Genomic DNA, 15,833 nt, shown 5'->3' with positions numbered 1-15,833 from the left:
AGGGTCTTGTGCAGCCCAGGCTGGCCTTGAACTTGCTATGTAGTCAAGGATGACATTGAACTTGTTCCTGATCTTTCTGACTCCATATCCTGAGGGCTAGGATTGACAATACATGCCACCATGCCCAGTTTATGCAGTGGTGGGATTGAACCAGGGCTTTGTGCACACTAGGCAAGCACTCTACCAACTGACTACATCCCTAGCCACCTAACTATAATTTTTTGTAACATACCAAATCAAAATGAAACTTCAGAATTCATTTGACTTTCTCCTGAATTACTACTACTGTTACTACTAATAATTGAGAACTAATTAACTGTCCTCACTCAGGGCAATTCACCAAAGAAATCTAACTTTAAAATATGACTCATAAATAATTCATATTTTTCAAATTATTACACATGTTCTATAATCTGATTTATAGGAAAACTTAAAGATTTATAATCTTTAAATGACAATTATAGCTTAAGGAAAGATAGACTTATTGGTGATAAAATTTATAATTACTACACACCAAAATATTGTTCCTTTCCCAATTACGTCTACAAGTTGTTTAGATTTATTCTTCAAAGGGGGAGTAAATATTCCCCATAACTAGTTTTTAAATGTACTTTTTAGATTTACTTAGTCTATGTATATGAGTGTTTTCCCTGTATGTATGTATGTATGTATGTATGTATGTATGTATGTGCACTCTGTACAGGCCTGAAGATGGTTCTGAGTCATCACATGGGTGCTAGGAACCAAACCCAGATCCTCTGCAAGAACAGGAAGAACTGAGCCATCTCTTCAGCCCCAACAATCTTTTTTTTTTAATAGATAAAACTATGAAAATATGAGAAGAATACGTCTGCTAAATGACAGTTAATGGAAAACTATTCCCTAAATATAAGCACACTTGCTTATATTTAGTAATTCAACTCCAAAGTCTGGAGAACTTCAGTGACTCAGTGTCTATATTAAAATGTATAAAAATATAGATGAGTACAACTTCAAAGGGGATGATTTCAAAATGGGCAAGGCATGCCATACTTTCAAAAACAGTGGAGAGGACTAATTTCTTGAATGTCAGACAATAGGCTGTGAATATATCTTACTATGCTAGAATCTGAGGTGAAACATGGTTGGTCACTCTATATCCAAACAAATGTAAAATGAGAAATTCAGGGGTAAAAATAAAGAAAATTAAGGGATACAAACAAGGAAGAAAATTAAACCAAAGCAACATCCAAGGCACAGTGAAGAGTTGGTACAGTGAAATGAAATGTGATGTTGATTCTCCACGGATGCCCCAAGCATGAGAATGCAGTGCACAAGTCCCCAGTAAGGCCCAGGAAAATACTACCTAGTGCACACAACCACTGTCCTGCTGGCCGCCAGCCTCAGCTAGCAGGAGCCTACTGTCCTCCCCTCTGTGCTGGCTTTCAGCAGGTTCATATGCTGAGCCGACTGAACCCTTATCTTCTTCCATCTAGAAGGACAGAAAAGCGGTAAGTCTCACATTCAGAACAGTACTCTGACTGTATAGTTTAAAACCAAAGCAGTAAGTTGGGTCTACAGTCGGTGAGGCATAGACAAAAGTTCACAAACAGCACAGTTACTGTCACAGGACAGAAGGAGCCAAGGAGCTGCTTAGAGAAAGAATACAGCAAAGCAAACCATACGAAGCCATGAGTGCAAAGCTCTTAGAAGCACACGGGCCAGTAAAAATCAAGTCTCCTTTAGCTAAATTCTATTTCTTCTGTAAAATTCAGAGCCATCAGGACTTCAGCATTTATTTTCTCACCCGTACACTCTCATCTTAGGATACTGCTCTACTTTTAACTGGACTGTAGAGCAGAAGGGCCACCTACAAACAGCACATGATTTACTTATTAACAAAATTAAATTAAAATATTTCTCTAGGGAATACTTTTTAAAAAGATTTATCTTAATTTTCAAGTGTATGAGTGTTTTTGCCTGCATGCATGTATGAGCCTGGCACCTGTGCAGGCGAGGATGGTTTTGGATCCCCTGAAACTGGAGTTACAAATGGTTGTGAGAGACCATGTGGGTGCTGGGAACTGAACCTAAGTCCTCTGAAGAATAGGCACAGTGTTCTTAACCACTGTACCATCTCTACAGCCCAGGGAAAGTCAACTTACTTCTCTCTGGCTTTGGTTGAGGATGGTTTGGTTTTTGTTTTTCTTTGTTGCTGATTTTAAGTTAACAGCATAAGAAACCATCCTGTGCTACATATAAACCTAGAATCCTAGCCAGACACTAGGAGCCCTGAGTGTGCTCCCCACACTCAGGCTGGCTGCAGGCTGCCAGAGGACAGGAGCTCTCTCCTCTGTGACACCTGATCCAAAGACCCTGCTTTCATGGTACACTCTCTGAATGAGAGTGTTAATCTTAGCAGATTAACACTTTATTACAATATATAACACCTGGGATTTCTATAGTTTTCTTTCCTCATTCTTTTATGTCTACTATTAGTTTTTAAAAGGGCTTGATTTACACCAACACGTATAAAACTATAAATTCATAACCATATAATTAATCACAATTCAAGTTATCTTCCCTTATCAAGAGCTGCCCAGTGTTCTTTTATATAACAAACTCTCCTACTAGCAGAATTAAAAACTAGAGGCTCAAATGTATGATAGATAGCCACTGATTATAGGCAATCAGCTATTGATAAGTGGGATATACATATTTGCTCAACCAAAAGTAAAAACAAATTTTTACACTTGAGTTTAGTTCTTGGAAATATGAAAAACAGTTACCATACATTTACAATTCATAGTTTCTGTGGTTGTCACTTAAAGTTAAACATGTGAAAAAAATTTAAAGCCAATAATAAAAACATAAAAAGGTTAGTAAAACTTCAAAATACCTTTAAATTATAAACTCATACTCTATCACCTCAAAGGTTACATAGTGTTATGGCATAGCTACTCATTTGATTACATAAATATAGACAAACTAGAAATTTGGAGAACAAAAATAATTAAACATATACATAATTGTCAAGCTGGTTGCAAATGTCTTTAATCCCAGCATTCACAAAGAAGAAGCAGGTAGATCTCTGTGAGTTTTGAGGCCAGCCTGGTCTACATAGTGAGTTCCAGTCCAGCCAGAAATCCTGTCTCAAAACAAAAAAATCAACCAACTAACCAACCAATAAATATATGTGTCTCAGTGTGTATATGTATATACACACATACACATACATACACATACATATTGACATGTTGCTATATGATCAAAAGTACTAGGATTTCAGCTTTCATTTTCTTCTATCAAAAGACATTTTGAGACTAGTAGTTGTTTTTTTTTTTTTTTATAAACTTACAAATTGGCATGGCTGTGGAGATTCAGTTAAATATAAGAATATATATACATATATATATATGCAGTAAAGAACAGCAAGGATATGAGATACTTATGCAGCCACTATAGTATACAAAGACACACACACACACACACACACACACACGTATTTATTTTACAGATTAAGGCCACTCTCACTTCCAGGCAGTTACTTAAACTTCAGTTTAGCCTCTCCGATAGCTTTAGCTATGGAACATGCAGGAGCATTCTTACATGACTACGACAAGCAGAAGCATTAGGGTTATGCTGGAAAAGATAGGTATAAAAATATGTAACAAGGTACAGCTCTCTCCTCTTATGATCAATTTCCATCTAAATTTTCTTCTTGAAGAATGGATATTATTTTTAAGTTTTAATATACATATTAATTAAGGTCAAATTAGAGACAGAGCTGTGCATGCTTGACTCTTTATTGATGCATCTGCCCATCTTTTGGATATTACTTAGTTGACCTTTGGCATGCATAAGGGTTATTAACAAGGTTCTACTCCTACTCTACCTAAGTTTGCCCAGCTGATTCCTTGCCCTCGACAAAGGCTGCAGTGCGATGAACTCGTCACTTAAAGCCACTGTGTTGGAGTACATCTATAAGTGGACAGAAAAGGGATGGGACACACACAAGTCAGTGAGCTGTAGTCATTACCTAGGAGACAGACACAGGACAAGCTCTGTAAATACCAAACACCTGTTCCCACAAGAGCAGGAAATACACATGGTATACACACGAGTGATATTTGTAGGATGTTGGCCTTGCCATAAGAAAATTTACTGTTCACTTTTAAAACTGGAAGGAAAAAAGCACTTAGACAACTGCTGGCAGCTCTCCTTTTGATGTGACATTTCTTGCTATCTGATAATGTAGGAGCCATCTCTCCATCATTTGTAACGAGAAGGAACAGTAGAAGCTGAAATGACCACTGCTTACAGCAAAGGGATAATATTACACTTGAGATATAAATGACATATACTGTCCCAGTATTAAAAGAGAAGAGAAGAAAATCACAGATGACAGCAACAGGCTAGAAGGCCCATGAATGCAAGTAAAACTTCCCTTCCCTTCCCAATGAGAGCAAGCAGAAGATCTCATTAATCATTTGGATATTAATTTACATAGCAAGAAGGGAAAATTATTCTGATTTCACAAATGATAAAATGGTTTATAAATTCCCTTTTTAATAAATTTTAACTTATGTTAAAACAAGTATATGGAGTATTTTTCAATCTTTTTGCTTAAAAACACAAAGCATCAAATATTTCCTCTATGATACTTTAAAACAAGGATACAGAAAAAGTAACAATAAGTAATATCATACCTTTTGGATCAGTAAGCAATCTCTATGAAAACACATTTGAAGCTTTCAAATCATAGAACAATTAATGACAAATGTAAATAAAGGTTAATATGGTGTTACTCCAAAGTTTTGAGGGAAAATATAGACACAAGGTAAGTCAAACTACCTCCAAAGAAGTCTACGATGTGGAGCTAGAATGACTGCTATGCGCACACATACTTGTGCTGAGGTGCAGCTCCCAGCACCCACTTTGGGTGGTTCACAACCACCTGTAGCTCCAACTCCAGGAAATACAGTACCCTCTTCTGGTCTCCAAGTACACCTACTTCTCCATACATATACCAATAGTTGAAAATTAAAAACAAAATATTTTATTTGAAAAACCTAAGCAAGTATAATAAACATATTTAGAGAAATACCTTGATATAAATATTTATTTCTGCATATTAAAAATAAGACGCAGCTTTCTGGTGTAGATTTACATAATATGTTATAGAATGGAAGTCTGTCCCTGCTAGTGCACATATACACAGGCAGACACAGAAATCATGTGACTTCTTTCAGCACCATTAAGAAATCATTGTGACAATACCCTCATTTTCACCACCTTAGATTGCACCAAAATATACATTCAGTAGAATTATACTACCAAACTAAGTCATGAGAAATAAATGCTGATTTAAGCAATGGGACCGTTTCTTTACCATCTACTGTGCTTAAACATTCTTTCACTTAATCTTTACTGCAGAGGGATTGAAAGACGTTTCAATCATAATTTTATCAATAAGGAAATTGTGGCATAGCTGGCAGTTAAAATAGTATTGGTCCCCAAATATCATATCCTTAAGCACTGGCATACTGCTAATGTCTGCTGTAGTTTAGAGACATGGCCGCTAAACTATAATTATAATTTCTAGCAGCCATAAAAATTAATAGGAAAAATATGAAAAGAATTAAAAGTACCACACTTAAAATGTTAGAAAACAGTTTAATATAGGAACAGGCATTTTATAATACAAAAATAATGTGTAATTATAGTTCTCCATCACTAACTGTTCTAACTGAAGAGTTACTGAGCATGGAAAGAGCCTTACCTGTGCCTTTTCTGTACTTGTAGGATGGAGCTGTCGATCAAACACTTTCTTCACAACATCAATGAATAGACATGTAACAACCATGAGGAGTATGGCAAACCAAGCTGACCCACTTGACAGGAGCTGAATAAATACAAAGTACATATTCTGGGAGCCCAAAAATGGCCTGCAAAGAAAGACAGAGACTTATTAAAGGGAGCACTGCCTGTGCACAGTATCATATGCCAGTAACATAAATACTTGCAAGACTACGGAGAAGAAACTTGAGTTTGAGGCCTACATAGGGAGACACTGTTTTAGAAACAAGCGAAATAAAAACTCAAAGAGTTAAATCAAGACATCACCAAAACTCAAATAACTTAAAATAACAACGTTAAGAGTGCCAGGGAATTTTTCTAAATTGAATCTGGAAGAACTTACATAAACTAACAAAATAGGCTATGTTAAATGTAAAATCCAGATGAAGTGTTTTAATAATTATACCTTTTTCCTAATAGGGAAACGGCAAGCTAACTAGATAACCCCAGTTTCCTAGCAAGTTATAAAAAGAATAATGAAAAATAGAGTAATGGAGACTACAGAAATAAAAAAACAAGAAATAAGTGTGTAAAAACTTTTTTTTCCTATTGGTTAAAAAACAAACAAACAAAAAATCTGGGCTAATGAGAAGGCTTCGCTAGGTAAAGCACACACTGCCCCAGCCTGACAACTTGAGTTCTGTCCCTGGGGCCCAGTAAAGGTAGAATGAGAGAACCAATGCCCTCTGACATCACATATGTGCTGGGGCACAGAGTCTGACACCCCAGCCTCCAGCAACACCACCAGATCAACCTCCTGATGATCCATATCTCAGCATGAAAGCCCAGCTTTTCTTTATACACACTCAGAAACTCAGATCATGGTATTATGAAGGTATTCTTTTTTTTTTTTATATCCTAATTGTAAGAAACTATAGGACAAAATAAAAACAGGGAAAGGTTTACACGAAACAATATACATAAGTGTGTTCTTTTACGATCCTTTCATGGAAGTTGATGATCAACAGATTCGAGTTCTTTGTGCTTACCTTTAGAAAGTTTTGCCCTGGTAAGTGGACCTAAGGTACAATAGACACATGGAATACATATACTCTCCACAAAAAAGAAAAAGGTGTCAGTCAACCATCAGGTCCTACAGAAAGCTTAGGGAAGGAGGCATGATTACTAATCTCCCAGAGTCCACTAATGAGCTACATTTAATGAAGATAAAGCATACTGTTAACTTTTGAGAGAGATGTTACCAACAAAAAGTTAACAGGTTCTATGACTTACTGCATGAGTCAGTACGTAATTTAAAACTAATATGGTTAGCATAAAGACCATTTCTATGAAGTCAGACCAACAGTTTGTAGTATAGCTTTCTTCTGGTTTTACCTTTGTAACCAAGAGACTCAGTTTTCATGTAGAAAAATGAGTACAATGGGATTATTGTGAATATCAACTCAAAAGAATGAACTTATCAGCATAATGTTTTTATAAACTATTATGAGCAGAATTTTGGTCATCAAGAAGCCAATCACAATACATGTTCATTATTGTTAAGTCAACACAATTAAGACATATTGTAGCCACTTACCAGAGAATCCCACCATAAAACAAAGAAAATATAAAATAAAATATAATAGATCCCCAGGTAACAAAATGGTTGATCCAAGTCCAGAAATGAGTTTCCAATGCCATCTAAAAAAAAAAAAAAGTGCCTTAGAAATATAAAATAATAGTTTACTTTAATTTGTCAATTACAGCTGTCTTTAGCCCTGAGGACTGGTTCTATAGAAGACACAGTATCAATGAAACAGTGTTAGTAGGAAATATCGGAATATTTTCCTCCTGAGGGAAAGAAGTATTGAAATATCATGCGATGACAGACATTACTTCAACTCTATGGCACACACACAAAAATCCCTGTTATTTTAAGTAATACATAGTGAATCCAAATTTCAGCAATTTGTAGCCAAAATCATATGAAGCTTTCCAAAATGATGGACAAGAAGGAAAATTTTACAGCAAAATTTAAATAAATGATTAAAATTTAGCAAGACCATGTACTGTTGAAAAGCCAAAAGGGAAACTATGTCTAGCTAAAAGCTGAAGTAAGATACACAGACCAAGTGTACACAGGTTTCTATTATCAGAACATACCTTTACTGTGACTGTAATAACCATGACTGTGAAGACCAAAGTACCAAATGTCCAGTTTCCAAACATCTAAACACAAGGAACAGACTAATATGTTAGTTATCAGCATAAGGTTAACTCCACTATAAGGTAAAAGTAATTTTACTCTTTACAAAAAGTATCTGAATTATTTAAGACAGATATACACATGAACTCTGATTATATTAATAAAGTGACAAGGACAAAAACAATTGAAGCCTTATTGTGATAACTATTCTGAACAATGACCCTTTGGATAATACATACAACCAGAAATATAAAGATGGTTCAGAATGCAGAATTTGTTTATTAAGACTGTTTTTACTTAGGACGATACAGTGTGCTGTTGTATTCCTGTCCCCATGTAAAAATGATAACATCGCCTTGCTTGACCTTAGTTATTTTCTGAACTATTTCTAACTAGAAGTTATAGTGAAACATTTGCTACAGTGCATCTGGAAAGAAAAATCTAAGTAAACAAAAAAAGAAAAAAAATTAAACTTAAAACCAGTATCTGGGGGAAAAAAAGATAGTGGCCAATGGAACTATCTTGCAAAGGATTCCATGTAAATACTGCAAGTAATATCAGGCAGAAGCACTCTTTTGGTCTTTAGAGTACAAACTTATAGTCTATCACACATGCAGAATTCAAAAAAAATTTCAGATTTTATTTCTGTACTAAGACTCTAAGTATGTAGATTTTATGAATTTAACTTACACAGCACGCAATCTCGACACTCACTTAGAGCTTTATGTAAAGGCTGATTTGCTTTTAATGTCTATGTCTCTATCAGCAATTACTTGACAAATTACTGAGCTCCCTGACTTTCACATCATTTTTAAAAAGATTTATTTATTATTATTATTATTATTATTATTATTATTATACATAAGTGCACTGTAGCTGACTTCAGACGCGCCAGAAGAGGACGTCATCATTACGGGTGGTTGTGAGCCACCATGTGGTTGCTGGGATTTGAACTCAGGACCTTCAGAAGAGCAGACAGTGCTCTTACCCACTGAGCCATCTCCCCAGCCCTCACATCATTTTTAAAATGAGGATAAGTGACGTTCAAAGTATGCAGAATGGACAAAGTTTCTGGTGTATAAAAGCAAATGGTAAACACACACTGCTTATTAATAATGGAACATCAGTTTACATTCCTTTGAGGGTACCTTGCAGACTTCCGAGCAGACACATATAGAAATCATACTGAACCTATGCTTATTTCTCACTTTTTTAGGTCTGCAGACTTAGAAATTCCAAAAGCAATGGCTATCAACTGAAGTCCTGAGTGGCAGTCTTCCAGGGCTACAGTAGCAGCAAGTACTATGGTAGAAGTAGGCAACTCCGACCTGGAACTGCTAAAACTGTGTGCCGAATCCTGAGGAGCTGGTTCACTTTAGGCATGCCATGTCCTATTTCCATCGGAAGGAGGGAGGCAGCATTTCGCCTGCATACATCACATTGGGTGCCCTTTTTTGGAGTGAGGAGTGAGTTCATGAAGAGCCAACCTCTTCCCACTCTGACGTCCCCCTGAACTCAGCTGAGGCAGGGGGCATTTGGGGGTTGGGCTAAGTGAAAGTGATTTAAGCTTACATTCTTTTCAATATTATTAATGTTTTCAAACATTTGTGAAACATGTTTTACCTGACCATTTCCAAGCAGAGATGTATCCTTCCCCACCAGAAAGTAGGATCCAAAGAAGAAAACGAAGGCATGGCTGAAACCCAGGACGGTCCAGTAAAGAAATGCTTTAATGCTCAAGAGACCGTTTTTACTAATGTCCCTGCAATTAGTTGTAAAAGAAAAAGCAACACATTAGGATTCATTTTATCTTCTAACTAATAATTTATGAGAGAATTTAAATATGGCTAAAAAATATCAGCAAAAGGAACAAACTAAATGTACAAACCTTTTTATAATAACAAGTATCTTGACAACAGCTCAGAATTCAATAAATTCAAGTATCTTTTCATTTGATAATAACCCACGATACAGGCAGAGTACTTCAGTGTAACTGTGAAAAACTGATTATCTGTCTTACATTCTGTTCTCATTGAGCCACACTGCCAGGATGATCTCTGGTAAGATACAAGTTGGGCTCAGCACCAAGGTTCCTCAGCATCTTCATTTCAGAAGTTAATTGTTAGGAGGGTAACAGACTGTCCTAGGTATTCTGGTAAAGCAGAGCAAGCAATTCCTCACATGACTGGCTATGCCAGTTAACCTCTCCAACCTCTCTGACAATTTATGCAGATCATGGGTTAGTCCTGACAGACTCAACATCTCTAGGATCACCTGGTTTGGGGAGTTCTGGAAAGAGCAAGAACTACTGTCTTTCACTTGCACTTTACTTTAATTGGCACTCATAAATTATGTAATAGTAAAATATAAACTAATTTTTAAAGAAACGCTAGATGCTAGTAACAACTGAATAACTACTCTTGTGTACAACAGTTTAAGGACAGAAGTGCTTATTCCTAAAAACACTGGAAATTTATTGAGAATTTCTCTTTAACAGTGAAAAACTTTAAACCATCCAACAACTATGCTTTACACTACCTGGACATATCCACTAATAGACAATACATACCGATAGAGGGTGGGCTTGCTCTGTAACACATGTGGGTCTATATGTTGTTCCAAAAGACTGTATATGAGAACAGGTAGGGAAGTAAAACAGATATTGTATAAAGTCAGGTACACGCTGTCATACAGTGTCTAAAAAGAGAATAAATTGGAGAAAATTTGAGATTCTAGATTATATAGTCTATTGGGAAACTATTAAAAATAAGTACCTTAATTTTTCAATTTATACCAAAATCCCTTTATAAGAATTTCAATTAATAAACATGTTTTGGTTTAGAATAGAACATACACTGTTCCTAGAGCTATGCTGTCTGGGGGACTGAACGTTTTTTCACAGTGTAATAAACTGGATCCCATGTCAAGACTCTTAAGTTGGTCAGTGTGGCGTAAGTTAACAGTTCTTCTCCATGCAGCCTGGGTTCCTAGGTAGGCCTCTGAGTGAGGCACACCCTACGGAAACCTTTCTTTTTCCATAGAAGCTATTTTTTTTTTTTTGAATGGCTAAGTCCTTGGCGCCATCATCGTCCTCTCAAGTGTAGCAGCTGGCATGGCTGGTAGGAATGCTTTACAGCTTTTGTCTTGGGTCCTGTCATCACTGTGCGGAGGGGGCTTTGTCAACCTCACACTAATCAGACATGGGAGAAAAGGAATTTTTTTAAAATTATACCTACATGCCAGAAAAGGGCATCAGATCCCTTTATAGATGGTCATGAGCCACCATGTGGTTGATGGGAACTGAACTTAGGACCTCTGGAAGAGCAGCCAGTGTTTTTTACTACTGAGCCATCTTACCCCCCCCCCAGAGAAAAGGGAACCTTAATATAGAAAATGCTTCCATACTCTTGGCCAGTAGTCAGTCTATAGATAATGCCTGATTAATGACGCAGGCCACTGTGTATCGTGCCATCCCTGGGCAGGTGTTTCTGGGTTTTATAAGGAAGCAGGAAGAGCAAACCATGAGTGAACAAGCCAAGAAACAGTGCCTACGCGCCACATCTTTGTCACCAGTGGGATCTTAACCCCATAAGCCATTTGGGGAGTGGAGGCAAGAGGACCAGTTCAAAATCACCCTGACTGCACCATAGGAGGAGATCACCCTGACTGCACCCCTGACTGCACCATAGGAGGGAGGAAAGCATGAACTCCGTAAAACCTTCATGAACACACAAATCAAGAGTTAATGATTTAATGTCAATTTGAAAAGAGTCCACAATTAACATATATTTTGGCATTAATAGTAATCACAGAATAGTAATCACAGTAAAGCCAGAATAAATATTATGAATGCTAGGTGGATTAAGTAACTATACCTAGTTACTTGCAGGACAAAGGAAAATGAAGTCTGTTTAAATACTTGTCAAGACTTGAACACATTAACTTTCTGAATGGACAAACACAAACCTGTTTTACTTACTTGTTGAGAAAACAAACAGTAGAACTGATATAAAAACTGAGGTGTGATAAAGCACACATTCTGGAAAACAAGATGGGAAGTGATTCAAACAGTGATGACTACAGAGACAGAGATCTTAAATGGTTACAAATGCCTAGAAAGAACATCTTAGCTGACACCTACTTTAAGATGTATTTTCCCTAAGGACACACTCACGTAAAATGAGAACACAGAATTCTCTCATTTTATTAAATCATGTCTAGAAGCTACTTAGAGAATCATACAGATATTATAATCATACAGATATTATAATCATACAGATATTATAATCAAAGTTCTTAGTTTCCATCCGTCCTAAGCAGTGAAAGTTCTATTTAAACTCCTAGTCCATAATATCATAGATATTATTATATGTAACAGTTACTTGAGTTTCAGGACTATAAGAATTTTATACTGCCAAACTCTTTAGAGCATAAAGTGGAACTAGCAGAGCATCTTACTATCTTGGTATTTCTCATATGACAAGTGAAGCAAGAACAAGGTAGAAGAGCACTGTCCACACCTGTCTACAGTAACCACCAGTCTACTGTCATCACAGGCGAAAGCCAGAACAATAGGCTAGAAGAAAACGGTCATATCCGTTGATGGTGATATACATAGTTGTGTTGTATCATCTTACAACTATTAATTACAGGAACACACACAACAAGAGATATTCTGGTATGGTAAATGTTTATTAGCAGAGTCACAAAACATGAATTCACTGAATCCCACCTTCCTTAAAAGGGTGCCAATGAGAGAATGGTGCTTCAGCATTACAATCTGTTTTATCATATAAAGAACCCTCCATAACTGAGAGGCCTACGCAGTTACTACCACAGGACCACCCTCAAAACCAAAAAGGATTAAGGACTCTGCTATAAATTCATGAAATTAGGTTTAATTACATGTATTACTAAGCAAACATAAAGTAGCTTTAAGGAAATTAAATTTATTGTAGCTAAATTTGCACAAAATAATAAATTTTAAGTATAAATTTTGATGCTTGATAAATTTATAAACCATAAGATTAGAGAACTTTCCCAAAAAGCAGATGTTTGTGCGCTCTCCTGTTTTTGACATTGACTTCCTACGTATGTGAGAAAGACAGGGCTGCTGAGTGGAGACTGAGAGTGAGCAAGTCTATATCCTGGCATGTATGTGAAAGCCAGAGGACAACTTACAGTCGTTCTCTCCTTCTATTGTGGAGTTCTCTCTCATGGGGGTCCTAGGTTTCAATTCATGGTGTCAGGCTCATTTGCACTGAACCCTTTCATTGACCCAGAAATTCTTTTGTGGCCTTTTTAAGCAATCCTACCACGTTGTGTCCAGTGGCAACCACTGTCTGCCAGCAATAAATTTATTTATAAAATAGTTATTTTTGTTTAAAGAAACTATTTTAAGAATAATTTGAATATTTGTAACATTCTCAAATTGGAATTTCAAGTTAAAATATCAACAATTGATTCTTATAATACAACAAAACTTACCTTATAAAAAAAATACTGTACAAGGGTAGCTATTCTAATATAATAAAAATGACCGTGAACAAAAAGTAATTTGGAGAGAAATTTAAATCTAGCTATTGCATAGTCACTGTTTCTTGCAGCTTGTCTTCCCTCTTTACCCATGATTCCTGCAATAAAGATGAGAAGAAATGTTCACTGATAATCACAGTGTAATTTTTACAATATATATAGCACTCTGATTTATTTATAGTTGCTATAGCTACACTTAGGCACTAAATCCTAATAGACATCAGTTAGCAGCTATCAAAAAGGCTATTCTATTTAAACATGCTTAATATAAAAGCTAACTACATACTAGACATGTAACATCAATTTTAAGGACGCAGAAGACAGTAAGTATAACATAACCCTGATGTGTTCAGCTCTAGCCGCGGCATCATCAGCCATGCACTGATGAGCATAAAGCACTAAGCCTTTAGTGAGCACACAGCTCCAGGACGCCTTCACTCCCTCACCAGGTGAGTGATTCTAAAGGGACTCAAATTCAGGAATTTCAACACAACAAAAAATAAGCACATTTTTTTAAACAACTTTAAGCTGTGGTGTATAAGCAGTATTTTTAAAGCAAATAGATTTCTATAAATTTTCAATGGATTAAAAAAATAGGTAAAAATTGTACACCCTGAAAACAATTCATCACTTTATCTGGAAAATAAAAGTCATCTTTAAAAAAAATCATGTACTTTCATAACATTTTATTTATATTTTAAATTACAAGTGACCATAATAAATGATATAACAAGTGGCCATGACGGTGCGTGCGTGTGTGTCACGCACACACACACATAGCCAGATAGGACTACACACTGTGGCCCCATTTTAAAATTTTGAAATAAAAATTATTTTTAAATGTTTATTTTCTTATAATAAAATCCTACATACCCTGATTGGAAGGTCAACAGGCACACAGATGAAAAGTTTTGTTCTATACAACAACTGTGTATCAATTTATAGTCTCAAAAATGTTGCAAATTTATCAACTTTTATCATTATTGCCATCTGACTTCTACTTTGCATTTTTGTTTGACAGACTGCTTTCATACACATAGTATTCATTTTAATGCTTTCCATTTTATGCTAACAGATGGCTCCCCTCCTCAGCGTGTCTACTGTGTCTACTTGAGGGCCTTTCCTCTTGTTGGTGTGCTGACTACTTACATTATGAAGAGTAAGGCTTTGCTATCAAGAGGAATTATTCTTAACTAGTTTGTCTTTGCAGGCAAATGGAGCGAACTAGAAAACATCATCCTGAGTGAGGTAAACTCAGCCCCAAAGGGACAGGCATGGTATATACTCACTACTAAGTGGATATTAGCCAAAAAGTATTGAATACCCAGAATACAATCCACGGAACTCAAGAACGTTACGCCAAAGGACCCAAGTGAGGTTGCCTCAATTCCACTTGGGAGGAAAAAGCAATCATGGGGGTGGAGGGACAGAGGGAAGGACCTGGGTGTGAGAGGGGACAGGGAGAGGAAAAGGGAACATGATCAGGTATTGGGGTGGGGGTGGAGGAAAACAGGAGTGAAGCCCTGAGGGCCAGCAGAAAGAATGAAAACAGGCAACCTCGGGAGGTAGGAGCTGGGGGGACCCTCTAGCATGTACCAGAGACCTTTGACGTGAGAGATGCTCAGGACTCAAAGGGCGAGACCTTAGATCAAGTGTCCAACAGTAGGGAGAGGGAACTTGTAGAGTCCACCTCCAGTACAAAGACAGGACATCAAGTGGAGGGATGGGGTTGCCATCCCACAGTCAAAAACTCTGATCCATAACTGTTCCTGTCTGAAAGAACTGCAGGGATAAAAATGGAGAAGAGCCTGAGGGAAAGGAGGTCCAGTGGCAGGCCCAAATTGGGATCCAGCTCAAAGGGAGGCTCCAAGACCTGACACTATTACTCATGCTATGGTGTGCTTACAGACAGGAGCCTAGCATGGCTGCCCTCTGAGAGGCCCAACAAGCAGCTGAATGAGTCAGATGCAGATACTTGCACCCATCCAATGGACAGAAATTGCTGAACCCTGTAGTTGAATAAGGGAAAGGCTGGAAAAAGCTGAGGATGAGGGCGACCCCATAGGAAGACCAGCAGTCTCAACTACCCTGGACCCCCAAGATCTCTCAGACACTGAGCCACCAATAAAGCAACATAGCTGACATGAGGTCCCTGACACATATACAGCAGAATACTGCCTGGTCTGTCTTCAGTAAGAGAAGATGCATCTAACCCCAGAAAGACTTGAGGCCCCAGGAAGTGAGTGGGGAGGCCTGATGGGGTTGGGATAGGGTGGGGACATCCTCTTGGAACGGGGGGGGGGGGGGGGGGGGG

General features: G+C 37.2%; 1 protein-coding gene across 3 annotated transcripts in view; it reads right to left on the bottom strand.

The window, feature by feature from the left end:
* The window catches only part of Atp11b (ATPase phospholipid transporting 11B (putative)), a 103,046-nt gene that overhangs the window by 11,748 nt on the left and 75,465 nt on the right, over positions 1-15,833 (bottom strand). Inside the window, exons 22-30 of one of the 3 annotated variants that reach the window (XR_003836176.1) lie at positions 13,472-13,617; positions 11,964-12,023; positions 10,554-10,681; positions 9,608-9,746; positions 7,942-8,007; positions 7,376-7,479; positions 5,762-5,927; positions 3,875-3,960; positions 1,346-1,471 (exon numbers count right to left, since the gene is read on the bottom strand). Coding sequence is in view for 1 of the 3 variants with exons in the window: in XM_021157859.2 (XP_021013518.1) it covers positions 5,762-5,927; positions 7,376-7,479; positions 7,942-8,007; positions 9,608-9,746; positions 10,554-10,681; positions 11,964-12,023; positions 13,472-13,617 (809 nt within the window). In the remaining 2 variants the exon portion in view is untranslated. The remainder of the gene's footprint in view (positions 1-1,345; positions 1,472-3,874; positions 3,961-5,761; positions 5,928-7,375; positions 7,480-7,941; positions 8,008-9,607; positions 9,747-10,553; positions 10,682-11,963; positions 12,024-13,471; positions 13,618-15,833) is intronic. The other 2 variants (XR_003836177.1, XM_021157859.2) reach the window with 2 other exon arrangements.

Source organism: Mus caroli, chromosome 3 (genome assembly GCF_900094665.2).
Source record: "Mus caroli chromosome 3, CAROLI_EIJ_v1.1, whole genome shotgun sequence".
Taxonomy (NCBI): Eukaryota; Metazoa; Chordata; class Mammalia; order Rodentia; family Muridae; genus Mus; species Mus caroli.
Note: the sequence above shows the minus strand (reverse complement) of the source record. Positions and strands in the feature narration are given on the sequence as shown.